Below are 27,905 nucleotides of genomic sequence, written 5' to 3' on the forward strand. Positions count from 1 at the left end.
TGAAAAAAAAAAAAAAAAAAAAAAAAAAAAAGGATGCACCTTGAGACCATAATATTAAGTGAAGAAATTCAGACACATAAGCTTAAATATTACGTTTCATTTACATGAAAAAGCATACATAGACTACATATCTCAAAATAAAAGACAGATAATAGGAAAAAAAAGTATAATCCAGCACAATGTATCTAAAAGTGTACCTTGACTTGGGCCGGGGATTGAGCTCAGTAGCTCTGCCTCACAAGTGCAAGGTCCTGAGTTTGAACCCCAGAACAAAAAAAAAAAAAAGAAAGAAAAAAAAGTGTACCTTGGCTCAGTACAACTGTCTTACATGCTTTTTGGGTTTTTTTTGGGGGGGGTTGTTACTGGGGATCGAACTCAGGTCCTTGTGCTTTCAAGGCAGGTGGCGAACAACTGAGCTAAATCCCTGGCCCTGTCTTACATGTTTTAATATGTTCTTTGGTCCACTAGTCTGGTTTTAAATCTGTATATATGATAATTAACTTTAATTTTATATATGATAAATTACAGGGGCCAGAAATGGCATAAGCCTGTAATCCTAGCACTTGTGAGGCTGAAGCAGGAGTAGCACCACAAGTTCAAGGCCAGCCTGAACTATATAGTGAGAACTTGTCTCAAAGAACTTTTTTAAGACTTTATAAGTTTTTGTAAGATAAATAAATGCGCTGGGCATGGTGGCACATGCCTGTAATCCCAGTACTTGGGAGGCTGAGGCAGAAGGATCATTGTAAATTTGAGACCAGCCTGGGCTACACAGTGAGCTCCAAGGCAGTCTCAACTACATAGTGAGACCCTGTCTCAACCCCGTCCCCAAAAATCATTAATAAAAACTGACACACAGTTGTTGATTAACAAACAAAATCCAGAATAAGTACATAGTCCCTAACCTAAATTCTTTGGGCCAGATGTGTTCCAATGCAGAATTTCTCAGATATGAGAACGGTTCTACAGTATATATGGTATTATATAAAGCAGCCCCACGATGCCCTAAGTCAGAACCCCTACTCTAATACTCTTTTAGCGGAGAAAAATACAAATGATCATACTATGTAGATAAAAATTCTACATAACCACAATATATTCTTATCAGGTGTTTTTTTGTTGGTGGTGTTTTTTGCAGTACCAGGGATTGAACTCAGGACCTTAGGCTTGCAAGGCAGGTGTGGTACCACTGAGCTAAATCCCTGGCCCCCCAGCCCTATTCTTATCAGGTTTTGCAAATAAATGAGCTCACATTAAATTTAAACTCAATTTTCAGAAACGCGATTTTTTTTAATTAAAAAAAATTTTTTTAATTTGGAAAAGATTGTAATAAAATAATTTTAATCATGTCCTCTTTTCTGTTAATACAGTGTATCAGTTAAAAAATTTTAAGTAGCTGCATGCATTTCAGAGAAACTTAAATGCATACATCATTATAGAATAGTATATTTTGGGGAGAAATGCAATTTTAAAAAAGATAAGGTATTATGGGGCCCATTTAACCCCCAAATTAGTTTTTAGAAATGACAAAATGTCACAGGAAATGAAATTACAGAAATACCTTCAGAATACTGGAGTGGAGTATTGCACAGTACTGTAGTCTGACTGAAAAAATGACCACCTCTGTGATGATGCCAGGAAAGACTTCAAAATCATTTTAAACAAGGGAGAAAAGCAACAGTGCTTCCCTTGACCCTCAGGGAGATGATATGGGAAGCACCCTGAGTGCTGCTACATCTTTTGTTCAAAGCAAAAGCTCTGAGTGGCCACCTCTGCTTCCTTCACCTGTCCAACTCGCCCATCTAGCCCTCAGGAGAAACACCAGGAGGAGGAAAGACCCTGTCAGCTCCATGTCAGGATGCGCTGCTCTGCTCTGTGTAGACTTTCTAAGCACAGACTGCACATGCAGGGGAAGCATAAACAGCACTGGACTCCTTCCCTTCAGCATTCCAACTCCATTATCAGAAAGTTCTGGTTAATCTGTTTGTATTTCTCTGTATTTCAGAGAATCAAGGGCTTGGTAGCGCCACAGGTGGCTCCAGAACTAGCAGAGAGGAATCCTGCCAGCTTTGCCTCTGTGCTTGCAGAGTTCTACCAGGGCCTGTGGTGCAGTCTTGGCGAGGAGATCACTGCAGACAGACACGGAACACTGAGCCACAAGTCTCAGAATCAGTCTGATTCTGGCTCAGACACATACATCTGAAATTGCTACATTCTCAGCACAGAGATCCTCCCATCCTCAGTGACATTCATTCTTTCCGGGTTTCACACTGGATCAGTGATACCAAGGACCCAGCATATGTCTGACCAAAAAACTGGGAACAGCATGTGCTCAATGTGCACAAGGTCCTCAGTACCAAGGGAAAAAGCAAAGAAACTGGGAATAACAGTGCTCTAGGTTGATCTCACCCATCCTCTCATGTAATTAACATTTACAAAGTAAACATGTAAGATTTGATATAAAAGAGCAGTTTTGAGAAAAGAAATTCTGTGTCATGTCCCACCTACTCTTACCGTTCCATCATGTGCATCTACTGAACGCTACAACTCTCTCCCACTCCACTGCAGTATACTGTGAGCACCTTCTACCTTCCTAGCCCACGCTCCCTCCAGGCACCACATCTTTTCCTTCCAATTTAGTACCTTGTAGATTTTAAGACCTAAAATTAAATCATTTTCCAAAGTTACCAGGAAATTTTGAAAGATACATACTTTTAGTTCCCATTATCCTATTTGTGTTGGTATAAAAACCATTTGAAGAATAACCAAGCATGGTGGTGCATATCTGTAATCCTAGCAACTGGGAGGCTGAGAGGCACGACAGCTGCCACAATTCAAGGCCAGCCTGGATGACACAGTGAGACTCTGCCTCAGAAAACCAAGAACACTGCTGGGTATCTTCCCAAAAGAATTAAAGAATCATACCACAGCAATATATGCACACCCATGTTTATAGTGGCACAGTCATAATAGCTAAAGTTTGCAAACAGCCAATTTGCCCATCAACGGGAGACTGGATAAAAAAAGATGCACTTTTTTTTTTTTTTAAATAAAATGAGAAACTAGAGACATTTATAGCTAAATGGAAGCACACTGAGTTCATACTTTTAAGTGAAATAAATAGGACACACATGTAAATACTGAGTAGTTTCCCTGGTGTGAAAAACTAAAAGTGTAAATAAGAATCAAAATGTAAAACTGATAGTGTGAAATAGGAAGAAAAGGTCTAAATGGGGTAGGGGAAGTGGGAGGGGTAGGGGAAAGGAAAAATGTGAGAAAAGGAAAGAAATGGAAACAAAGTCTTTGAAAGTAGGGGAGTGGAGGGGTTGAAGGGAGGGCACGGGGATAGGAAAAAAATAAGAACCAAGATACATCATGTAAAGGTACATGTTCCCAATGATGAATGTAACTATATTGTATACCTAAAATGTACCAATAAACTTAACGAAAAAAAAAAAAGAATGAAAAAATGGCTTACTAACAGCAAGGACCTAGATGACTACATAAAAAAAGAGACCATATCCTAAGTGAAATGCAGAGTTCACAGAGACACTAGAAAAATAATGGAAGATAACACCATGTTTTAGAAATAAATTATCTGTTATTAAGGGAATGAATAATGCCCTTCTACTTCCTAGAAAAACACAGCTGTTTCTCACCATTCCGTGAAGATACTAGCATTCTATCTGATTTTAAAATCCTGAAACTAATGAAAAAGTTTATTCTTACATCATGGACAAAAAGATACGCAGTTGAGATACTGTTCCTAAACTGCATATTTTACCAAGAAAATCTACTCACCTGAGTGCATGGATACAGTATATACATCTTGGCATGTTCTTTCGATCATAGATATCTGTGGTTTCTGGGTAAAAAATCTAGGGGAAAAATAAAAGTAAAGTAAGTTACTGATCCACTAATTTCATTTGATCATTCACCAATCACCAATAATACAAATAAAACTATGGACAGTTAGAAAACCCTGTGGGCATTCACCTTCATTTGGATCAAAAGATACACAATCATAAATACTACAAGGAATAATATGCTACAGTACAGCATGAAAAGTACTGTCTGCAAAATTTCTATTTGATTTCCCTGGATTTCACTACGTATGTAGAGGTGCTTTACTTATTTCAGACTCAGACACAGGCAAATGAAGCCCAAGTTCTAGTTTGGTTTCAATCACTACCAAGTGTCTAAGGCTTGAAAAACCACAATCTTTCTATTTTCTATCTACCTTGCCTAGATTTATATCTCAACACTCAGCATGTGCTTTTGTTTGTACAAGCTGCTACATTTAGACAATGGAAAATTGTAAAATATTAAGGAGGAAGTGGGAAAATGCACAAATGTAGAACTAGAACAGAAAGCCTATCTAGGAAGGTGGAAGATAAGTACTTCCTCCATGGCTAATTGCTAATTAGCAAACAGAATACAATATAGATACACAGTCCCTTATACAAATTCTTTGGGCCAGATCTGTTCCAAGGTAGAATCTCCCCCCCAATTTTTTGTACTGGGGATCAAACTCGGGCCCTTGGGCTTGCAAGGCAAGCTGTGGAACCAATGAGCCAAATCCCCGCCTCTCTATATTTCTTAATGTAGAAAACACACTCTGTGATTTTGAGAAATAAAGGGTAACAGTCGACGGGGGGAAAAAAAACCTGAATGAATCAATCCAAAGAAACTCAAGAGCAACAAGACTTATAGGAGGACAGACTGTGAAGTTCTACACTGAAGAAATAAGTGAGTCATAACAGAGGAAAAAGATCTTTCAACTGAGAGAAATAGCAAGAAGAAAGCAGGAATAAGCATGTCAGCTAGTAAAGTCAGACTATTACTTTCTAAAATGTACAGAATATATCCCAGAAACTGATGGAAAAATACAGATGTATAGGTAGGATGGAATCATATTATTCTAGGCATCTCAAAAGTCAGACAAGTTTGAACATGGTAAACAGGACAGAAAGAAGTATCCTGGCTCTGAAGCTAAGGATAATAACACAGCCTTGGGAAGATCTGACTGGAGACAGGACATGGATGGCCTGTGCTGAATAATGAAGAGACCAGAACTGGGGAGGCTGTTACAATAGTGGGTAGATTAAAAGGGGTATTTTAAATATATGAAGAAGGTCTTGGGAATTGGATTAGGAATCTAAGGTATCAACAAGGTTTTGAGTATGGATGATTGTGATAATGATGGACGCTATGGTACCATGCTTTAGAGAAAAAGAGTTTGCCGGGTATGATGATGTACACTTGTAATCTCAGCACTTGGGAGGCTAAGGCAGGAGGACTGTTGCAAGTACAAGGCCAGTCAGAACAACACAGCACGACCTTGTTGAAAGAACAGAGGAAGAGGGAGAGGAGGAGAGAGAAGGTGAAAGGGGAGGTAAAACAGGAGGGGGAGGGAAGGAAAGGAAAGAAGGAAAGTTTACTTGGGTATCAGGAGGCTGAGGCAGAAGGGTTGCTGTGAGTTTGAGGCCAACTGGGCTACATAGTGAATTCAAGGTCAGTATGAACTACATAATGAGAGCCTATCTCAAAAACAAACAGTTTACCTGGGGAAAAGTTTTAATTTTAGATATGGAAAATTCTAGGCAATAGAAAGCTACCCAAGGAGAAAATACCATGATTTCATTGCAGCAAATAATCTTTAGAATAATTGGAGCCACAAGAATGGGAGAAAGTAGCTAAAATAAGGACTGCATCTTTAGGAATGTTCATCAATAAGAAATGGAGGTGGAATAAAGAAAGCAATACTATTGGGTAGACTAAAAACAATGTAAAAACTCAAAGTAAGAAAATATTTCAAGAAGGCAGCCAACAGCATCAATGATAATAAGAGTTAAGGACAGAGACCAAATATAAATTTCTACACTTAATCTGCATAAACCACAAAATGAATTTAGGAAAGACAACCAAGAAACACTGCATATATATTATGAAATACATATCATACATTTTATGAGGTGTGACAATATTTTTTAGCTAAACAACTTTAGTTCATACTTTTCAGAAGCCTTCTGGACCTAAAATCATGTAAGATGGGCATTTCTCGGTTTATAGACTGGCTTATAGATATGGTTACCATGCTGTCTCTGAAAGCCTTTGAGTAATTCTATGTTGCAAGTATGGTCCAAGACAGTAAGTTTTGTTATTATATGATAAAAAGTAATAAAATTATATCTATAAAAAGGCATTTTGGCCAGGCGTGGTGGCTCACACATGTAATCTCAGCACTCAGGAGGCTGAGGCAAGAGGATCACAGAGAGTTCAAGGCCAGCCTGGTCTACACAGCAAGATCTTGGCACAAAAAATAAAATAAAAAGGCATTTTTTAGTAACAATACTACTAGCAACAGCAAACATTAATAAAGCTCTTAGCCATTTAATAAAAGAGGTTAAACTGTCACTGTCTGCTGGTGATACTTTATATAAAAGAACAGGAATGGGAAGTTACAGGTGCATAGAAAGGCCAAGTAGCTGTAAGAACTTGACATACTGCATTTCCTGGAGTCTAATTCTCAAACATGGTAAAGAAAATAACTTTAGCACTTTGCTCAGGGAGAGGGGAGAAAAAAAAGAAGGTAGAAGTCTTTTGCAAACACTCAACTCTGGATTTAACTTAGTTCAATAGATATGTACGTGACAACAAGCTTGGCAGTATGCTAAATACCAAATATTCACTTCCAAAGTGTTTTAGCCACTTTCTGATACTCTATAACTCATTTATTTTCTTTTTTTTCTTTCTTTTTTTTTTTTTTTGGTTACAAAAATTTGGAAAAGCATAAGACAATAAAAACCACTCCTTAATCCAATCATGCAGAAATGAGGAAAAGTATCTCCTTACAGACTTTTCCCAAGAATGCTCACTTTATTTTTACATGAAAATCATGATCTCATCTTAGTCAAACTTTTAAACCTTAAACCGGTTTGCCTACTCGCACCTAATACATCAAAGACTACATGAGATTACACCTTTTTAATGGCACTAGTGTTTCACTGGCTTTAACAGAAGTCATACTCCAGTGGAGGGACAGATAGCTTGCTATCAATTGTTTTCTGCCATCAGCAATGGTAGAAAACCCTTGCATATGTGTATGTGTATGTACATATATGTATAGGCTTTTCTGATTATTTTTAGGAGGATAAATTTCTACAAGTGGAATTCTTTGGTCAAGACAAACTTGTGAAAGAAAAAAACAAATGCTAATCATGCCATTAAGAGTGATTAATACAGCATGGCCTTTATGGATGGCAGCTGGAGATGGTGATTTCACTAAGAGTAGCACTAAATAAACTCCTAGGCCAAATTTGTATGCTCCCATATCAAGACTACTACATCCATCATCAAAACCAGATACAGAGGGGCCGGGGATTTAGTTGTGGTGCTGCTACCTGCCTCGCAAGCTCAAGGACCTGAGTTCAACCTCTGGTACTAGGAAAATAAAAAAAGCCAGGTGTGGTGGCGCACACCTGTAATCCCAGCACTTGGGAGGTTGAGGCAGGAGGATTGCTGTGAGTTCGAGGCCAGCCTGGAATACATATCAAGTTCAGGGCCAGCCTGAACTACAAAGGGAGACCTTGCCAGAAAAGAAAAAACAAAAAAACCCCAGATACAGAAAGTAGTGTCATTTTATTTCTTCTACAGTTTAAAACATACAATGACCCTTTTTACACTCTCTATAGATTTGGTTACTCTGAAGCCAGAAAATGTCATCTCTAAAATATTACCTTAATATCAAATTTTTCTGTAACAACTTTGTGAAAAAGTAAACACTATTAACTATACACTTTAAAATGGTGAGCTTCAGAGAATGTGAATTCTATCTAAGACATTTTAATGTAAATCTACAGTTTATATAGTAAAAATAAACATCATCATAGGAATTTTCCATAGGGCAAGGCAAAACAGGTATGAGGAACATACACACACAAAAAAAAAGATATTTCCTAAAGCAAACAAAAACAATAAAATTAGCCAAAGGTTCTGGGAATACTCCTACAGAGAGAATAAGAACTGTTACTCTAAAGCAGCCAGAACTATGAATATTAGGTAAATTACCTTAGGTAATCCAATATCATCCATGGCATTCAACCACTGAATCACATTATCGGTGTGTCTAAAGTGAAGGCCCGTTGCCTAGAAGGAATAAGAGAGCATCAGGCAGTATTGGCAAATACTAAACAAAAGCTCTCCATGTGAGAGCTCACAATGTCCTCAAGCTAAGGTCATTATGCTCACATTCCAACACCAAGAAACCAAATCCCGGTCTCAGTTCCTCTCCTTAAAAACCACCTGGAGAGCATTCCTGTGTACAGTGTGCTTGACAAAAGACAGTTTTTGGAGTTCTATTATCCTGGATTCAGTTCACGGCTTGGTCATCTACGAGTGACACTGGACAAGGCACTTCAGCCCTTCAGTCTAAATGTCCTCTTGTACAACACTTACTTTATACATCTGTTGCAAAGGTTAAATGAAGCACAAGGTCCCAAGTTTGATCCCCAGTACAAAAAAAAAAAAAAAAAGTTAAAAACAGACTTACAAAGTAACAAGACACTATAAAATACATGAATCAGGACTTTCATAGTACATGTGAAAAATAATCCCCTCTAAGCCAGACATGGTGGCACAGGCCTGTAATTCTAGCACTCAGAGACCAAGGCGTGAGAGGATCACCAGTATGAGTCCACCCTGGGCAACTTAGTGAGACCATGTTTTTAAAAAACAGAAAAGAGGGCATGGGGATGTAGCTCAATGCAAGTATCTATAATGTGAAAGAAATAAAATAAAATAAAATAAAATACCCCCAAACCTTCTATGTTGCTGCTTTTAAGCAGAGCTGAGAATGTAACCACTGTACCCCTGAGCCACATCTTCAGCCTCTATGTCTTTTTTATGTAAGCAATAATTACTCTCAAGAAAAGTAGAGAGATAGGACTTTAAAATAAATAACTATGTATCTATGCATATGTATAGATATATGGCTGCAAAGTCTCTACTCTTCTTTACTGTCTCATTATTCTGTGAGAACAGATCCAAAGTCATCTTCAGAATAAGTCCTTACTTAAAACTCAATAGTCTTGGGTTTTGCAGTTTGTTTTTATAAACAATAAACAGGGACTGGTGGATGCTAAGCATGTGCTCTACCAATGAGTTATTCTGCCCAAGTCTTCATCTTTTAATTAAGAAAAGTTTCTGTTTAGGATATTAATTTTGGTTCAGAATCTACACATTCTTCATTTTCCCTTGAATTTAAACAAAGTTTAAAAGCTTCTTTTCAAACCATCTACAGCCTTAGATAATTGTGACATTTGACCCAATTCTTACATCAACCAAGAGTAAGTTCACTCTTAGTTGTGCTAACTTTTATTCTTTTTTCAAATAAGTGTTTATAGGTAAGCTCCCTTACAGGGCTCTATAAACAAAATTTGGAAAGACAATCAAGGTAACAACATAATGAGGCCCAACAGGGCAAATCAAATAGGCAAGCCAAGAAACTAAAAGGAGAAGGTGAAAAAAAACAACAACAACATGATAATAATAAATTAGTACATATCGGTTATAATCATCAATATTAACAACCTCAATTCACCAATCAAGAGAAATAGACCAGCAGAATGGATTAAGAAGCAAGATCCAATAATATGTTGTATTCAAGACATGTCTAGTGTAAAAAGAAGCCCATAGACTGAAAGTGAAAGGACAGAAAACTTCTTCATGTAACAGGAGCTCCCCTAACCAAAAAAAAAAGCAGGGGTAGCAATCTTATTCACAGACAAAGTAAGTTTCAAACTTAAACTGATTGAAAGAGACAAAGAAGTTCACTACATCCTTGTGAAGGGAACAATTCAAGAGGAAGAGATAACAAATAATTTATTTTTAATTTATTGAGTATGTCAGAAAGTATATATGCTTTTTGTTCCTCTTTTGTTTTTTTCCTTTTTCTTCCTTTGATGCTGGGGATTAAACTCGGCACATTGTTCTGGTTAGGCAGGTGCAGCACTATTGAGCTAAATCTCTGGCTTTATATTTCATATTTTTAAAATTTATAATACATTAATCCTTGTCTCTATATGTTGGTCTACCAAATTGATGAGTTATTTTGGTTCTCATTTTCTTTGCTTTTTTATTTGAGAATTTATGAAATCTGTATATATGAGTAGTATGAAAAGTATTAAGGTCCACCTGTCTTCTTTCATCTCTGCTTTCTACAAACTTCCTTTTCTGTCACTACAGCTTGTTTGGTTGGAAATTTGTTAAGATAAATGTTGTTATGTTATCAATATATCTTTGTACCTATTTTCTACCGATGACAAATATTAATTTTTAAGTAAATTTTATTATAATCATACTTAATCATTAATATCATTTAGTATCTGGTACATATTACAAATTCTCCAACTCCCTCAAAGATGATATTTGTTTTTTCTCAAATTATACAAATCACCAACATTCTACACATCACCGAATTGTTTTATTATACCTAAGTATATATTGTATTGTAGAAAATATGCATTGTGTATATGTGGGGGGGGTATGTTTTTACATATATGTGCCCACTATTAAATGAGAAACATGGGCATGAATGTGGTAGGATTGTGCACATTTGGCATATTGATAGTTTCTTGGCAACCTTATGATTTCTCTAAATTACATGCTTGACTTAATTCATAGTCATTCGATTGGGAAGAATATTACATATCTATTGGTGTTAAATTCTATCATTGTGCTTATAAAAACATACTAAAAATAAGTATGGGATATAATAAAATAGAAACAGAAAAATCTGATCTTAAAAATGTGAATTTTTTTAGTTGCCTTTGGATTTCAAATATAAGTATATTTTTTTCTGTGGGAAGTTTTGTTAGAAAATGTAAGTGGTACAATCAACAAGTATATGATATTTATCAATTAATAAAACCAAGTTTATAAATCATAAAATTTTGAGGACAGTTTCTCAACTATAATATGTAACTTTAACTTTGTTTTTTATAATTACATTATTTCAAAAATATTTTAAGAAAATGAGAAAGAACATGTTTGAAGATCATATCAAACTAATGTATTTTGATTAGTCTGTATTACATAAATTCTTGTTTATTTCATATCTTTTGCTGTCATATATATGTATATTTGAAATTTTTATTTAGCATCTTCATTTCTTGTTATCATGTATGTTTGCAATCTTTAATAAAAAAAAAAATTTGGTCCTTGTTTTAAGAAAATGAGAAAGAACATGTTTGAAGATCATATCAAACTAATGTATTTTGATTAGTCTGTATTACATAAATTCTTGTTTATTTCATATCTTTTGCTGTCATATATATGTATATTTGAAATTTTTATTTAGCATCTTCATTTCTTGTTATCATGTATGTTTGCAATCTTTAATAAAAAAAAAAATTTGGTCCTTGTTAACATCCCAACTTAAACAGTCTTCTTTTTTAGGGCCTTGAGTCATAGGAATCAAATCCTTTCAATTTTCTAAAATTGAGGTCACTGTTCCATTTTTACCTTGAATCCAGTATTTCAGGGTGCCCCACCACCACCACTACCAGAGGTAGAACTCTGGGCCTTGCTCTTGCAAGTCAGGCATGGAGCCATTGAACTAAATCCCCAGCCCTTGACACTTTTTCCTAAAGTTGCTATTTCTTTCAATTTGCAAACAAGTCTCAGTGCTTGGTTAAAGTTAGACTTAAAGTGTAATCCCCCTAGTTACTTCTACTTTCTCTAAGAATAAAAAATTTTGTCTAAGATTATGATCATTTCTAGATACACATCCTTATCACAAGAATCTGACTGGGAACTGGAGAGTGTAGCTCAGTGGTACAACACTTACTTAGTATTTATGAGGCCCCGGATTCAAACCCCAGCGCCAAAAAAGACTTCTACCAGACATATAGACAGCTAACTTTCTTTTATGGCTAATTTTGTCTTTGCACTACTGTCTCCATTCTGCCAGGTATTCTGAAGGCTGTACTTACTTTGCTGGACAAACACACCCTGCCTGTATTTTTCTCAATAGCTCTCAAACAGAACAGAGTATGCTAAGTTTCTTTTTCAAGTTTACAAAAGAAAGGACTCACCCTGTATCTGGTTTGCTCTCGGTCATAGATCTTTTTCAGGGATACCACTTTGGGAGAGAAAAAATTCCCTAGTTTAGCAAGGTAGACCCCGTTCCTAAGCCCCTCCTCCAGTTCCGTGGTTGGTGGCAGGTCCTCCCCTAGGCACGCTTCCATCCACCTGCACAAAATGAAAGGACAAAGAGTCAGGGAAGGTCAGAACTCTGCCTTAGGCACTTTAAGTTTAATTTCTATTCTCCCTACAGAAACTTAAATTGAACATAGCAATACTCTTCAGACCGATTTCCGCACAGTCACACCTTGGGTGGTTCAGATCTCAGAGGCAGTGAAGGCAAAGCCTGGCACGATGCTACCTTCTCTACCCTCCTTTCCTGTGATGCAGCAGCAGGGCCAGTGGGCTCCCCACACCCTGACTCCCCCATGGGCCTCAGACTCTTTCTGGGAATGAAGTCCTAAGGAAAACCACTTAGAATTGAAGCCACCATCCCAACTGTCCAAAGGTTTGTTGATGACATTCTTTTCCAGTTTTAGAATTCAGAATCCACAGTCAATTTCTAGATTCAGGTTTTATGGTTTTATGGGGATTGTCAAAATATAGTCAACTAAAACACCAAAACACCTACTGAGGCAGTAATCTGGGTAAAGGGATATAATGAATTCTTAAGTGTTTTTCGGAGGCAGGGAAGAGAATGTAAAGGAAAGGAAAAGAAAACTTTTTTCTCACTAAATACCTCAAGGTTTCAGGGAAGTGTAAGATACAACAAAGGAAAGTTTAGCTGTACACATTTTCTCACAACTGAAACAAAGGTAGTTAAAATTCCTTCATAACAAAGGTTTTTAACTACTTTCTGAGTCACAGAACACTCCTGCCCCACCCCAGTACTGGGGAGAAAACCTAGGACCTTTGTTTGCCCTGTATCCCCAGCAATTTTTCTTTCTTTCTTTTTTTTGAGTCTGCGGCTTTTGAGTCTCTTAACTGCACATGCTGGGCTTGCAATCCTCCTACATCAATTTTCCAGAGTACTGGGATTTACAGGTGTGTACCACCATGCTACACTACACATTATCTTTTGAATATCTGGGGAATGCTACAGACTATTTCCCAGAAAAATGTCCATACACTTAAATATTACATGTAATTTCAGAGGTTTTGTTGACTTTATGAACCAGATTAAGAACCTCTGCTTAAAGTTATTATATTCAGATTATACAAGGCGATAGTGTCGTCACATTCTTCACCACACTGGGAAAAAAAATTTCTAAAACATTAGATGTTACCTAGTCTGACCACAATAATAAATCTTTTAAAAGCCAAATAAAGGAAGTTCAAGATACAGCAAACTAAAACAAAAATTAGATCTACTATCAAATAAACATGAAATATTTATAATGTTTATTGATTCATAGGAGTTTTGGCTTTGTTTTTATAAGGCAGGCTCTTTTGTTAGGGAAAAGAATAGATGAGACAAGGAAAAAAACAGAAAGAAAGTCTTTGTAAATAGGAAGAGGTGGAGGGGTTAAAGGGAAGACAAGGGAATGGGGAAAAAATAAGAACTAAGATATATCATATTAAAGGTACACATTCCCAGTGGTGATTATCATCATACTATAATACCTAAAATGTACCAATAAACTTAATGAATTAAAAAAAAAAAGGACAGGGTCTTGACACATTGGCCAGACTTGGCTGCTTGTCTTGAACTCCTGGGCTCAAGTTATCACCCTACCTCAGACTCCCAACTAGCTAAGACTATCATCAGCACACATACCTCATCCACCCATGGCAGTTTAAATTAAATTGCAAATACAACTGCAAGAAACATGTGAATGTCACACATACCCCCCTGCCCATAAAAATTTATAAAAATATGAACAAACCAATACAAATATAGGCCAAATAACATAAATGTATTTATGATTCCATTTATGTCCTTTTATATATTCTTTATACTAATAAAACTGCTAAATTATAGAGTATGAATTTATACTTTTACAATTGTTACTTTTATAATCCAGAATATTTTTGGTATTAATTCTGCCTTTTCAAATTGAAAATATTGCTCCAAACCTTAAAAAAAGAAAGAAAGAAAGAAAGAAAAGAAAAAGAAAAAGAAAAAGAAAAAGAAAAAGAAAAAGAAAAAGAAAAAGAAAAAGAAAAAAAGAAAAAAAAGAAACAAGACTGGGGATTTAGCTCAGCAGCATAGCGCCAGCCTGGCAAGGCAAGTGTGAGGTCCTGAGTTCAATCTCTGCTAGCCCACCCCCCAAAAAGGAAAGGAATAGCAACAATTTCTGTATTCTTCTCAAATTCTATGGACCAGTCATTTGCACATCTACTCTGCCTTCAAAGCAGCTACACAGTAGGTAATTGAGTAAAGGCTGGATAAATATATGGACAGACCAGAGAATTTCCTGATTGTCTCCTATACCCAATGATAATAAGCTTCTCCTCTGGCTTTTCTTTTAAATTTAAGATGTCAGAAAGAAGGCAAAAAGAAACAATTGCATTTTCCAGTAGAGTTGTCATAGTAACTAAATTAGATACCAATTTGCAATAGCTACAAAATCCAAACTGTCCTCTGCCAGAGACCAAAGGACCTGGAAGGCCATGTGGAAAAGACAGCTGTTGTATGGAAAAGAATTATAGCCCAAGGACACAAAGCATATAATTTTCTTCCCAATATTTTATTGCTAAAAAAGATACAGACAAAATCATTTTGGCAAACAACTGCTGGCAACTCTAGTTCTTGGGGGACAATCTAACTTGGGTTCTTATTATATAGGAACAAGCTAACAATTACAGCATAGGCCAAAAACAACACTCCAGCACCCACTTTCAATTCTTCCCTAAAGTTCAAATAAAATTTCTTCTCCTGCTCCTAAAACAGAAAACATGAAGTACAAGAGCCAGGAGACTAATGAACTTTTGAGGCAAATCTCTTTGGCTTTGTTTTTAAATATAAATAATAGTATTCAGCTGGGTGTGGTGGTGCACAGCTGTAATCCCAGCACTCTGGAGGCTGAGTCAGGAGGATCACAGTGAGTTTGAGGGTACCCTGGGTTAGAAAGTGAGTTCAAGACCAGCCTGAACTACGTAGTTGAGACCCTGCATCAAACAACAAGAAAACAAAAATTACACACACACACACACACACACACACACACACACATATACACACACATATATAATATATGTAATTCATTAAATATTACTGAATATCTTCCAAATTTGTATTACTATTTCCCATGTTACTGTATAGTTTCTGAAGACTTTCAAGTCACATAAAATTCTACCAAATGCTTGATCCATCATTTTTCTTGGTCATTTATAGATATTCAACCATTAAATAACAATGCAACAAGTAACTTTCTATGCAGTGTTCTAGGTTTAGAATTAATCCATTAGAAGAAAGCTTTAGAAGTATAAATTGGCTGGGGCTGTAGCTGTGGTAAAGCACATACTTGGCATGTATGAGAGAGAGAGAGAGAGAGAGAGAGAGAGAGAGAGAAAAGGTTATAAATTATAAACATTTAAAAGTGGTTTTTATTGGCCAAATGCTTGCTCCAAGGTTGTGTCTCATCTGCCATGAACTTAGACCTAGATTTATATCCTGTCTCTGGCACTTACCAAAATAGCAAAGCACTTAGCCTGCCTCTTCATTTGTTAAAAGGGGATAGATAACACAACCTTCCAAATAAGTTTGTTACGACTGCAAGTGAAGGAGAAGCTAGCACAATGCTTGGCTGTCTACTGAGAATATATTTGTGCCTTTCCTTCTATGAGTCATACATGCTGACGCTTCCATTAAATACAATGATTCCAGTTCCTTCAAGTACTCTTCTGAAGAAGAATAACAGCACCTACCCACAGTCTGTTTGGAAGGATTAAAAAAAATAATTCATATAAAGTCCTAAGAATAGTGCCTGGCGCAGAGCAACCACTCAAGATGTTGCCTGGCGTCCCCAGCAGTGTGGGGCATGACTCCAGGGCCCTCACACCCTCCTCGCTCACTCATCCTGACCATTCCCCAGCTGAACACCACGTTACAGGTAGGGAAGGAGATGAGATGGAAGGGGACCATCACCTTCTTCATACTAAACACTACACCCACAAACAAAGCTTGGAGAACATTATTTTAGCACATTTTTCTAAACAACAGAAACTTATTTTTTCCCCAAATACAAAGCTGCTAAACCACATCTCTGTAATTCCATACTAAAACTATTATTTGAGCTGGGCACAGCAGTATACAACTATAATTCCAGCACTTTGGGAGGCTGAGGCAAGAGGATAGTAAGTTCTACCTCAGCCTGGGTAACTTACCAAAACCTTGTCTCAAAATGAAAAATAAAAAGGAGTTGGGGATATAACTTAGTGCAAAGGTCCTGTGTTTAATTCCCAATACAGAAAAAAATAAACACAGAGAGCTATTTGCACTCATCTCTCCTACATTTCTTTGAGTTTGATTCAGCTCACTGTCTCTAACATCAGCATCTTTTGGTCCTAATTCTGTGACTCAAATAGTAACCTCTCACTTCACATTATTCACAATGAATGGCCCAACACAGAGAAGAAATACCATATACAAAAACAAGTAATAAGGAAAACAAGGTGTGTAGCAGCACAGCCTAGTCACTCAGCTTGCACCTCAGGAAGATGGAGACAGGTGAAAACATCAGCAGAGAGCACCAGGCCAGGCCTTTCTGTCCTGCTCAGAAACCCTGATCCTGTCCTAGTCATGGGGACACCAAAAGAGAACCTAACCAGATCTGTCTCAGAAAATCATGGTGGCAACAACGTAGGGCATTTTAAATTTTCATTAGAAAATGTTATACTGAGCTGGGCGTGGTGGCGCATGCCCGTAATCCCAGCACTCAGGAGGCTGAGGCAGGAGGATTGCTGTGAGTTCGAGAACAGCCTGGGCTACATAGTGAGTTCCAGGTTAATCTCAACTACATAGTGAGACCCTGTCTCAAAAAAAAAAAGTTATACTAACAATGTTATCCATTATCCATTAGAAAGTTATCCTAAGTCAGTGGTGGTGAACCTTTTAGAGCTTCCAATAGCAGCCCACTGCACCACATGTGCCATAGGCTTGCTACCACTGTACTAAGTGGTGACATCAAAACACTCTACATCTGATCCAAACGCTCAGCCATGACCACAAATACAGTCTGATAATAAAACTTACAGTTCTCAAAAAGGTGGAGTAGAGTTCATGGTCCTCCCTCTCACAAGGAATATAAACAAAATCTCAATATGTAGTCAAGGCTGGCCTTGAACTCAAGATCTCCTGCCTCAGACTCCCAAGTGCTGGGATTACAGGTGTACACCACCACCTGGGAGGATGTAAACATTTTCTCCTCTTTAAATTTTAGCCTCAGAACTGCTTGAGTAAATATAACTTATACATTTTTAAAAAAAATTTTTTTAAATATGAGATCTGAAATAACTACTGAGCTAGGAAAATTAACATCTGAATGGTACATTTTCAATATAAATAAAACAAAAATTTTTTTCTAATACCATATAGTAGATATGAAACTAAATAATATGCCTTATCTTACTTGATTTAACAACCTCAGAAAATATTACTGTTCTAATTTTATAGATTAAAAAAACTGAGTTCCAAAAAGTAACCTGTCCAAGATTACATAACTAATAAACTTACATTGACCTAAACTCACGATTCCAAAGCCCACTTTTAATTCCTGCAGTATACTGGCAATACAGCAAGATACCACCAGAAGAAGAAAAGAAGAAAAAGAAGAGGAGGAGGAGGAGGAAGGTGGGGAGCATCTATTGAGCACTCACTAACAACTCAGGTTCTGATGCTGGCTTTCCTGAAGTATCCCACAGCATAGCCTATGACCACAACAACCTCATGCTATCAAGCACCAAGAACGACCTGGTAAAGTTGACAAAAGCCTTGGTAAAGTTGACATACTTAGTGTGAAAAGTCAGTGTTTATATAAAAGACTAACATTAAAGGGGGCAGGCTGGACTGAACCCAGGGCCTTTTTGCTGAGCTACATTTCCAGTCCTTTTTTGTTTTTCTATTTTGAGACAAGATCTCACTAAATTGGCTAAATTACCCTGGCTGGCCTCTAACTTGAGATCCTCCTGCTTCAACCTCCCACAGTGCTGGGATTACATGCTGTATCACACCTATCTTTGTTTATATAAAGTTTTGCTTTATGTATATTTTAAATCAATTCTCAAAAAATTATCTATTCTGAGAGCTACATTATTCATTCAGGAAACATTTCTGATTTCTTTATGCAACATTTATCAGTGGTGCGATATGTGCTATATGCCAGTCTCTATTTTCAAAAGGAAATCACTTCAGGAAGAGAGATGCTTAAACAAATAGCTACAAAAAGAGATATTTCATTCAGCTTTGTAAGTTGAACACCGTTTAGAGAAGTGACAAATGAGAAAAGGAGACTTCTACAATAATGAATCAACATAAACAAAGGGCAAATTATCATGAAATCAAAAGGCATATTCTGGGAATGACAAATCACTGTGGGAGAGACCAGGTGGAGATCTACCTGGAGCATAAACATATAAGCAATGGACCTCCACCCTGCTAGAAGTTCTGGAGCAGAAGAGTGATCTAGTCAGATTTGATGCTCAGAGAGTAGCTAGGATGGAACACAGACAACAGATTCAAGAAAGGAATATTAAGCAGCTCTTTCAGAAACCCGCAGGAGAGGTACTGAGATCTTTAACATGGGCAACTGAGGATCAGAAAGAAAGGGGAGAAAAGAATAATTTATTATCTGTTGTGCAGGGAAAACCCACATTGTCATACAAAGTGAGAAAAGTTGGTACCATGTACTACCTATAGAAAACTTACAGAAACTTCTATATAAGGAAAAAGGTCTATGTTTAAAAAATGATTTGATGATTTGCAGCATGGATGACTAAGTAAAAGACAATGCTATTAAACAAGACCAGGAAGCCGGGCATGGTGGCGCACGCCTGTAATCCCAGTACTCAGGAGGATGAGGCAGGAGGATTGCTGTGAGTTCAAGACCAGCCTGGACACTACATAGTGAGTTCCAGGTTAATCTCAACTACATAGTGAGACCCTGTCTCAAAAAAGACCAGGGACACTACCTACAGAAAGGAACATACCCCAACCCCACTTCTTCCCTATGAAAAGAGGGAAGGAAGTAAGAATGAGCAAGAATGAGTTGCAATCTAATTGACCTCTAAACTTCTGTTTCCTGTCTGTAAATAGGATTAGGAATGACACTTAACCTTGTAAGGCTTAAATGAGATCATATAAACCAAGCACCAAAAGGACTCTCAATAATACTAGCTATGTATTTGCGCATGCATTCAGGAATTGTGTGTAAAATAGCTAGGTCCTCAGAAACCTTAATTACACAATATCTGTCTACCTTGTACTACTGATAACACTTTTGAAAGGGTGTTAATACTTGGCCTACCCACTCTGCCACTAGCAAGACAAAGAAATGACTATACTGAGAACTTTACTGTTGTAAGCCTTAAAACAAGCCCAGACCAAGAACATATGTAGAAAAGAATCAGGGTGGGAATCTGAATTAGGGGTCTGAGGAGAGGAAACCAGTTGAACAAGTTCTGCAGAGCACATGACTTCAGTGGTTTCCAGCACTGTGCAATACAGAAGGGGAACACACCAATGCCGGAACTGACTACTCCAAGCCACTGAGATTCAGTTCCTCTAGGAACAGCTCCTCGGTGACCACACCCATTCAAAGAGCAGCCTGCCCCCCATGCTGGGTTACCCTATGCGAAGAACCTCCTGGATTCAGCCATCTTTACTCACAATTCAGATTCTACTAAACCACTAAGGCATCTGAGCAACACCTAGGCACTGGAAACAGCCTAGGAATTTCAGTATGGGATGGCAAGAACAAGTCTTGAAAAAAAGGAATGCAGAGCACTCAGAAAGCATTCTTCATCACAGACAGAGGGGAGGGAATGGGAAAGGGCTTCCCAGAGAATGACATTTAGGTCTTGAAGGGCTTGATGCAGGACTAGGGAGAGATGTGACAGGGGTGAACATGTCAGGCCAGAAAAGAAAATGTGGAGGCACTTCAGGGATTTGAAACAGGAATGAGTGGGTAAGATTAGACTGAAAAGATCACAATGAACAATTTGGATGAGAAGGGACTAGGGAGGGGAAAGACTGAACTAAAGAAAATACTGAAATAATTGGGTTAAAAAACAATAAAAACTTGTTTCTCAAGTCTTATCTGTAAAATGAGATATCTTGATAGCACTTTTTTTTTTTCTTTTGGTACTGGGGATCAAACTCGGGACCTTGTGCTTGCAAGACAGGCACTGGAACCACTGAGCTAAGTCCCTGGTCTAATAGCACCTGTTTTGAAAGAAACTTCTGAGTATAAACTAAGCCAGTGGGGACAAGCTATAGGAGTAAGTAAAATAAGTAAAAAGATTAAATAAGTTAAAAAAAAAAAGAGGAAACTTTTTCTTCACTTAAGTATTTAACTCTGTGTTTATTTATACCTAATACAGACCCACCCCTGAGAAAATCATTTCACTGTTAGCTGAACTGAGAAGAATAAGTTTCTTGTCAAAATTAAATGTCTAATTATCATATTTCAATAGGGTCATTGGTCTTATTAAAGTGATAAAAGTAGACTCTATTGAGTTGCACAAGTAAATTTACTAATTACTGAATTGTACATTAAAAATGGGTGAATTTTATGGCTTATAAATTAGACCTCAGAAAAAAAATTTTTTTGATTAATAGGATTAACTACATATACCTGGACCATGCTTTCAGATTCAGAGCCTGGCAAAACATTACCATGTCCAATTTGTCTACTTACCCATCCCTGTCTATTTTACCAGACAATTAAGCATGAAAGACCTTTTAATCTTTTTTTTTTTTTTTTTTTTTTTTTTTTTTTTTTTTTTTTGGTACCAGGGATTGAACTCGGGTCCTTGTACTTACAAGGCAGGCTTCGGAACCACTGAGCTAAATCCCCGGCCCAAGACTTTTTTATCTTAACTGAGAAAAAAATTCTGAAACTGAATTAAATCCAGATAGCCAAGTTTCAATAGCTAGAGCCTGCTCCTTACTAATTGTGAACTGATATGAAAAGAGGTAACAGTCCCCTACAAAATGAAAGACAGGTATGCAGTTCTTTGCAAAAGCAATCCTCTGCTACAGCAACCCCCTGTGAAACGAGATGAGGACTGCTATAGCAAGCACATATCAAAACTTCATCTCAGATCTATTCTTTAAGAAGAAACATAGCAGGGGAAGGCTTTCCATGATATACAGAGGTGATGGCAAACCTTTTAGATGCAAGTGCCTAAACTGTAACCCAAAACCCACTTATTTATCAGAAAATGCCAACACTGCAATTAAACTTGAATACTGAAGTGTTAGTTTAGAAAAAACAACTCATACCTTGCCGGGTGTGGTGGCACATGCCTGTAATCCCAGCACTCGGGAGGTTGAGGCAGGAGGATCGCTGTGAGTTCGAGACCAGCCTGGGCTACTTAGCGAGTTCCAGGTCGGTCTCAACTACATAGTGAGACCCTGTCTCAAAAAACAAAACAAAACAAAACAACTCATACCTTAACATATTTTGTCTTAAAAGAAAAACTGGGCCAGGGATTTATAGCTCAGTGGTTTTGCTGCTGGCCTTGCAAACTCACAAGCGCAAGGTCCGAGTTTGATCCCCGGTACTAGAAAAGGAAAAAAAAAAAAAAACAAGTAACACTCGTGTCATAGGTTTGCCACCACTGGTTTACAGTAAGGACATAGCCCTTGTCCTCTGAGGCTCACTGCACATTAAGGACGAGAAATGTATGAGGCACTGTGAGAACTGATGATAAAGGAGTGTCCCCGGTAAGTTCACTGGAGAAACTGCTAACTGAAAAGGAGAAAGAAAACAGCAGGAAAATGTGCATGTTGTAGTTAGAAAATAATGCTTGAATAAGGACCCTAGAAGATAAGTAGAGACAGGATCAGACCACCGAGAAAAGGATAAGCTCTAGAAGGAAAAGACATTTCTCTCTACTGCTGAGGGAAAGAGGCTAACATGGCATGCTAAATGAAACAGAACACATTTTTTAGGATTAAAATTTGAGGAAATTAATTGTAGAGAAAATAGATGTCATCAAGTCATGATGTAAATAGGTAGGGAAGCCTACTAAGAATAAAGGTTTGGGAAGACTTTGGATTAGCCTCAACCATCTCTACCCACTGAAACATTACCTTCGAAAGTTACTTTCTCCGTGAACTCTTCCGTGATCTGTCAAGGCAAATCATCTCTTCTCCCAAATTTCCTCTAAACCTTCCAATGGCAAGTACCTCTTCGTATTTCTTTACCTTCTAAACTAGGTATTTACCTACACAAAGATGGAATCATTTTCTAACTATCTTAGAAGCATGTTATTCTAATGAAGGACAAAATGTTCATTCAAAGAACATAATACTCCTGGTCTCAACTCTAACCAAATAAGAAAAAATGTCCAATTAAGTTCTTATTACATATTCCTGAAATATTCTTACCTATCACAACCTCCACATCCTATACAACTTTGCACTAACTCAAACTGAACCACATTCCTAATCATATACTTTGTCAAAAGCACTATGGGTACAGCTGCTCTGGGTAGAAAAAGACAGTTCCAACTCGGAAAAGTGCACAAAAGAGTACAAATGGTATGCTTTCTCTTCTTTCCTTTACAATTGCAAAATCCAGCTATTAAAAAAATCTTTCCTTCATCTAAACTCTCACATAGTAACTGTTTGCATCATTTCTTTGGCAATCAGATATATATATCTCCTTGTGACATTATTTCATTCCTTGATGTGGATAACTTTTCAAATTTTTATGCTCTATTAAATTAATATGGATCGCTTCTCGGCCTTTTGGCTAAGATCAAGTGTAAATTAATATGGAAACCTAATGGTAGGGTTGGGTTATAGATTCACATCCTCTAATTCTATCAGTGTCCTGAACAACAGAGGAGCTAATTTTTAAATGTTTTTTTAGCTTGTTTTAATGTTTACTTAATAGAAAGCATTCCCCCAAACTTTTCAGCCATATAAGAAAAAAACAAGCAATAAAATATTATCAAGCCATTCAAAATAAAAATAGCTTTTCACAAAACAGGACATGAAAATAAAAATTTATTTTTAACTAACTTAAGAAAATGCTTGGGTTAGAACGTAGCAACAACTTTCTACTAAACTGTCACAGTCTGTTCCTGAAAATCTTCTGTAACATGGATTGTCCCAAAGCAGCTTAGACACCTTTTGGAAATTTCCTATTGTGATAAAGTTATTTCTCATTATCAGCAGATTTCCCTGTCGAGTTCTGTGCCCCTGTTACCACAATAATAAAGTGAAGCACTCTCCTATTTCTCAGGACTTTTTCCCTCTTGGTGTTGGAATGAAATTTAGCTGCTGCAGCATGCTAGGCAAGTGCTACTGGACTACACACTATCCCCTCTCAGGATTTTTTAGCAATGTAAACAAAATATAAACACAATAGTTTCATAATTCCTATACTAGATGAGAACTTCCAGGATTTAGATTCTATGTTCCTCTGAAATTATTCCCTCTAAATCTAAACACATATAGCATAAAAAGAGCCAATTTCCTCAACATATAAAGAGCCTCAGTCCTTTCAATTATTTCCCATACATAATAATTAGGGACCCTCTATCATGCTGGTTGTGCTCATCCAACATGCTCTAGTCCTGAAGCAATAACCAAGTCTCAACTAGTAAGCCAACACCCACTGATTAGAGTGGTTCTTCAGGTTGTGTTGAAAAGGATTCTGATCTACCAGCAGTGCCTACTGGGGTATGAAGAACCAGCCATGAGGGCACAGTGGTGCAAACTTACAATCCCAGCATGGGAGGGGCTGAGACAGGAGGATGGCTGTGCGTTTGAGCCAGCTTATACTACATAGTGAGTTCAAGGCCAGCCCAAGTGACATCCTGTCTCAAAACCCAAAGAGAAAAAAAAAGAGAACCAGCCATAAATCCATCATCCCTAGTCAGACTATCCAGCTCCCTTAATTTAAGATGTAAGGCCTCCAGAAATGAATACCAATTTTAGTCACATTCAGATCACTAAAGTGGTGACAGAACTGCTTCTTTCTGTGCTGCATAGACCATACTTCTATTGGTTGCTTTCATTTTCTTTTCCCAATAATGTTACTTGTATTGATGCTACTTCTCTCCCTTATCCTGTACATTTTTTGAACCCCAATGTAGGAATTCACACTTCTCTATTGGATTTCATCTAGTCAATCAGGCCACTTTGAATACAGAATTTGTCACACAGTATATTAACTCCCTCTGGCAATCCAAAAGCCAAACTCAAATTTAAGGGATACTTCACATATTATCACAAACCTCAATGTTTTACATAGCATATGCCCTGAAGAGGTTTGGGTATCTAAAAACCTAACAGCTCTTATGTTGAGATAAATTGTCCAAATTTACCATTTTTAACCATCTTAAAGCATCCAACTTAGTTTATCCTCTATGTGGTGCAACAACCATGACTATCTACTTCCAGAACACTGTGACCACCCAAAAACAAACCCCACACACATTAAGCAGCTTTCAGAAGCTGTTTCATTCACCATACTACAACTTTCTTAGTCATATATATATATAGTCCAGTTTACATTTATATCCAATCTGTCCACGACAGTGTCACAAGACTTGCTTTCAAATGCCTTGCTGCAATGCAATCTAGACATGACTTGTGACTCACCAGTCTGGAGATCATGTTCAAAAGGAAATGATGTTAATGCGACATGGCTTTTCTAAAGGAGTTCAGGCCAGTTCCTGGCATTATTCCTGTTCTCATGAAGTACTCAAGAGCTATCTGTTGAAACAATATGCCCTGGAATATTCTCAGTGTAATGTTTTGACAGAAATTAGTTTACTAGGTGCATGCCTGTAATCTCAGCACTCAGGAAGCTGAGGCAAGAGAATCGCCTGGAGTTTGAAGCCAGCCTGGGCTACATAGTCACAGTGAGTTCAGGGTCAGCCTGAACTACAAAGTGAGAGCCTGTCTCAAAAAACAAAACAAGAAACTAGCTTACTAGACAAGAATTTTTAATAATCAGAACATTTGCACTCCCCCATTTTTGTGTGTTTTCTGGGAATTTAGCTCAGTAGCACTATACCTGCCCAATAAGCGCAAGGTCCTGAGTTTGATCTCTGGTACTGGAAAAAAAATTACTCAAGTTATACCTTGGTACTCAGCTGCTTTGAAACTCGTTTTTTGTTTAGCAAAATATTCTGTCTTTTCAAAGGAAAAGAAATGCAAATAATTGGCTTACAAAAATACGTAAAGATGCTCACCTTCACTTGTAACTAGATAATCTGAAAATTAAACAACATCTTCATCTATGAAACTAATATAAAAAATATTTTTGGAGGGGCTGGGGATGTAGCTCAGCCACAAAGCACCTGCCTGGCAAGCTCAAAGTCCAGAGTTCGATCCCTGATACCAAAAACAAAACAAACAAACAAACAAAACTCCTCTGGGCTGGTAAAGTTATAGGGAAAACAGTCTTCTATATTATTGACAGAGATAAGTAAACTCGAACAACCACCAAGAAGAAAAAATTGGCAATCTTTATCAAAACTAAATATACACATTCCCTTTCACCCAGAAATTGTACTTTTTTATATTTATCCAGCAAAAATGTTTAAATGTGCATAATGACATACAAAGTTGCTAACCAAAGCATTGTTCATAAAAACAAAAGCGGGGGCCAGGGGGTGGGCAGTGAAAGGATGTTTAAACCCATAATTAAAAACTTAAGCAACCATGAAAAATAAAAATGAGGCCAGGCCTGGTGGCGCATGCTGTAATGCACTCGGGAGGCTGAGGCAGGAGGAGTGAGACCCTGTCTAAAACAAAACAAAAAATAATAGAAGCAATAATAATAATAAAAAAAAAATAAAAATGAGGCACTCCACTGCATTCATGTAGAATGAGTTCCAAGATGCTGAGCAAAATGTATAACTTGCAACCACTTCTAAACAAAGAAAAACTGATTTTTACTGGTATGTACAGACTATCTTCAGAAGGGTAAATCATCAAAACAATGGTTCCATCTGGAAAGGCATTGAGTGGCTAGAGAAACAGGGCTGAGGAGACTTTTCTTCCTTTTTTGGCAGAAATCGAACTCAGGACCTTGCACTTGTGAGGCAGGCAGTGGCACTCTGAGCTAAATCCCCCGGCCTAAGGAGACTTTTCTACTGTGATCCTTGGATAGCCTCTGAGGTGTGTATCACCTCTACCTGGTAATTGTTTAGTAAAAAAAAAATGCTTTACATTAAAAAAAAAAAATCTACAAAAATGTGAGGAGTCTCACATTTTTGAAGGAAATTCCCAAAAGTAAGCCATTGTCAAGCACCACCTTTTTGAACTATCAATAATCCAAGCTGCACTGCCCAAGCTAATGACACAGCAACATGACTTCAAGGCAGAAAAACATGTTGGCATAAGTCATGTCAGTTAAAGGTAATTCTTGTTTCCTTTTAGCTGTATGAAAGGTCCTCTAAAATGTGTATGTTATAAAGGGAACTGCTGATTAATAATAATTACATCAATTTTATTTTATCATTTTCCTATCAGTAATGATCACTAGTTTTTTCTTTTTCTTTTCAATTTTTCCTTTACTAACTTCACCTCACTCCCTTTTATTGAGGTGAATTCTGTTATGGTGTTTAGGAAAAACAATCCCACTCAAGAGAATATTTTTAGTTTTTTATGTTGCTGATCAATGGCTCTAAGAAACATCTGGATACTTTTTAACATTCTAGATAAATACCTATCACAAAACAGCATTTTCTTCTACCAAAAAAAAAAAACTAAAAAACTCACATCCTCCTTACAGCCCAGCATTCTCTCAGTCCCCAAACATCTACCCCAATAGCAGCCAAGCCCTGGGCTGGCAGCTGCCTCTCCAATGTTCCTTCTGCTTTTCATTAGGATTTCCAATGAGTCAACAGGAAGGTATTTTAAGCAAAGAAGAAATAGAGGCCTTTAGACAAGTCTTTCCTCCACCCACAACCCCCCAAAATACACCTCTTGCCAAATGGTCCAAGGCAATTTCCAATCCAATTTGCCACTCCTGTCTGTATGAGGTCACTATTTAACACACAAGAACTTGGTAAGAAGGAACACCTTCCAAAGCTGAAGGTGGAGCAATCGAGACACAAAAACGTATATGACAAACTGGGTATTTGCTCTCATACAAAGTAGTACGTAGAAGATTCTGAAATAAGCAGGCAACAAGTAGTTGGGCACAGCAGCACACACTGAGGCTGAGGCAGGAAGATCACAAATTTGAAGTCAGCCTGGGCAACTTAGCAAGACCTTGTCTCAAAGTAAAAAATTTAAAAAGGACAAGGGATCCAGGCATAGCACCACACACCTATAATTTCAGCACTCAGGAAGTAGTGGCAAAAGGATTACCATGAGTTCAAAGCCAACCTGGGCTACAGTTCAAGGCAAGCCTGAATTTAAGTGATATCCTGCCCCCCCCAAAAAAGAGGTCAAGTGTGGTGGCACACACCTGTAATCCCAACATCAGGAGGCTAAAGCAGGAAGAGTGCCACAAATTCAAAACCATCCAGCCTAGGGCTGGGGATTTAGCTCAGTGGTTCCACCACCTGCCTTGCAAGTACAAGGACCTGAGTTCGATCCTGATACCAAAAACAAAACAAAACAAAAACAAAAACCAGCCAGCCTAAGCTACATATGAGAGACCCTATCTCAAAAAAAGAGGGGG

At 37.5% G+C, this 27,905-nt stretch overlaps 1 protein-coding gene across 1 annotated transcript in view; it reads right to left on the bottom strand.

Annotated features, from left to right (window-relative positions):
• Iqgap1 (IQ motif containing GTPase activating protein 1) overlaps positions 1-27,905 on the bottom strand; it is a 90,791-nt gene that overhangs the window by 53,260 nt on the left and 9,626 nt on the right. The window contains exons 3-5 of the mRNA XM_010621104.3: positions 12,096-12,252; positions 8,071-8,148; positions 3,802-3,878 (exon numbers count right to left, since the gene is read on the bottom strand). Coding sequence (XP_010619406.1) covers positions 3,802-3,878; positions 8,071-8,148; positions 12,096-12,252 — 312 coding nt within the window. The remainder of the gene's footprint in view (positions 1-3,801; positions 3,879-8,070; positions 8,149-12,095; positions 12,253-27,905) is intronic.

This window comes from Fukomys damarensis, unplaced genomic scaffold (assembly GCF_012274545.1).
Source record: "Fukomys damarensis isolate Sample0158 unplaced genomic scaffold, DMR_v1.0_HiC HiC_scaffold_7, whole genome shotgun sequence".
Lineage (NCBI taxonomy): Eukaryota > Metazoa > Chordata > Mammalia > Rodentia > Bathyergidae > Fukomys > Fukomys damarensis.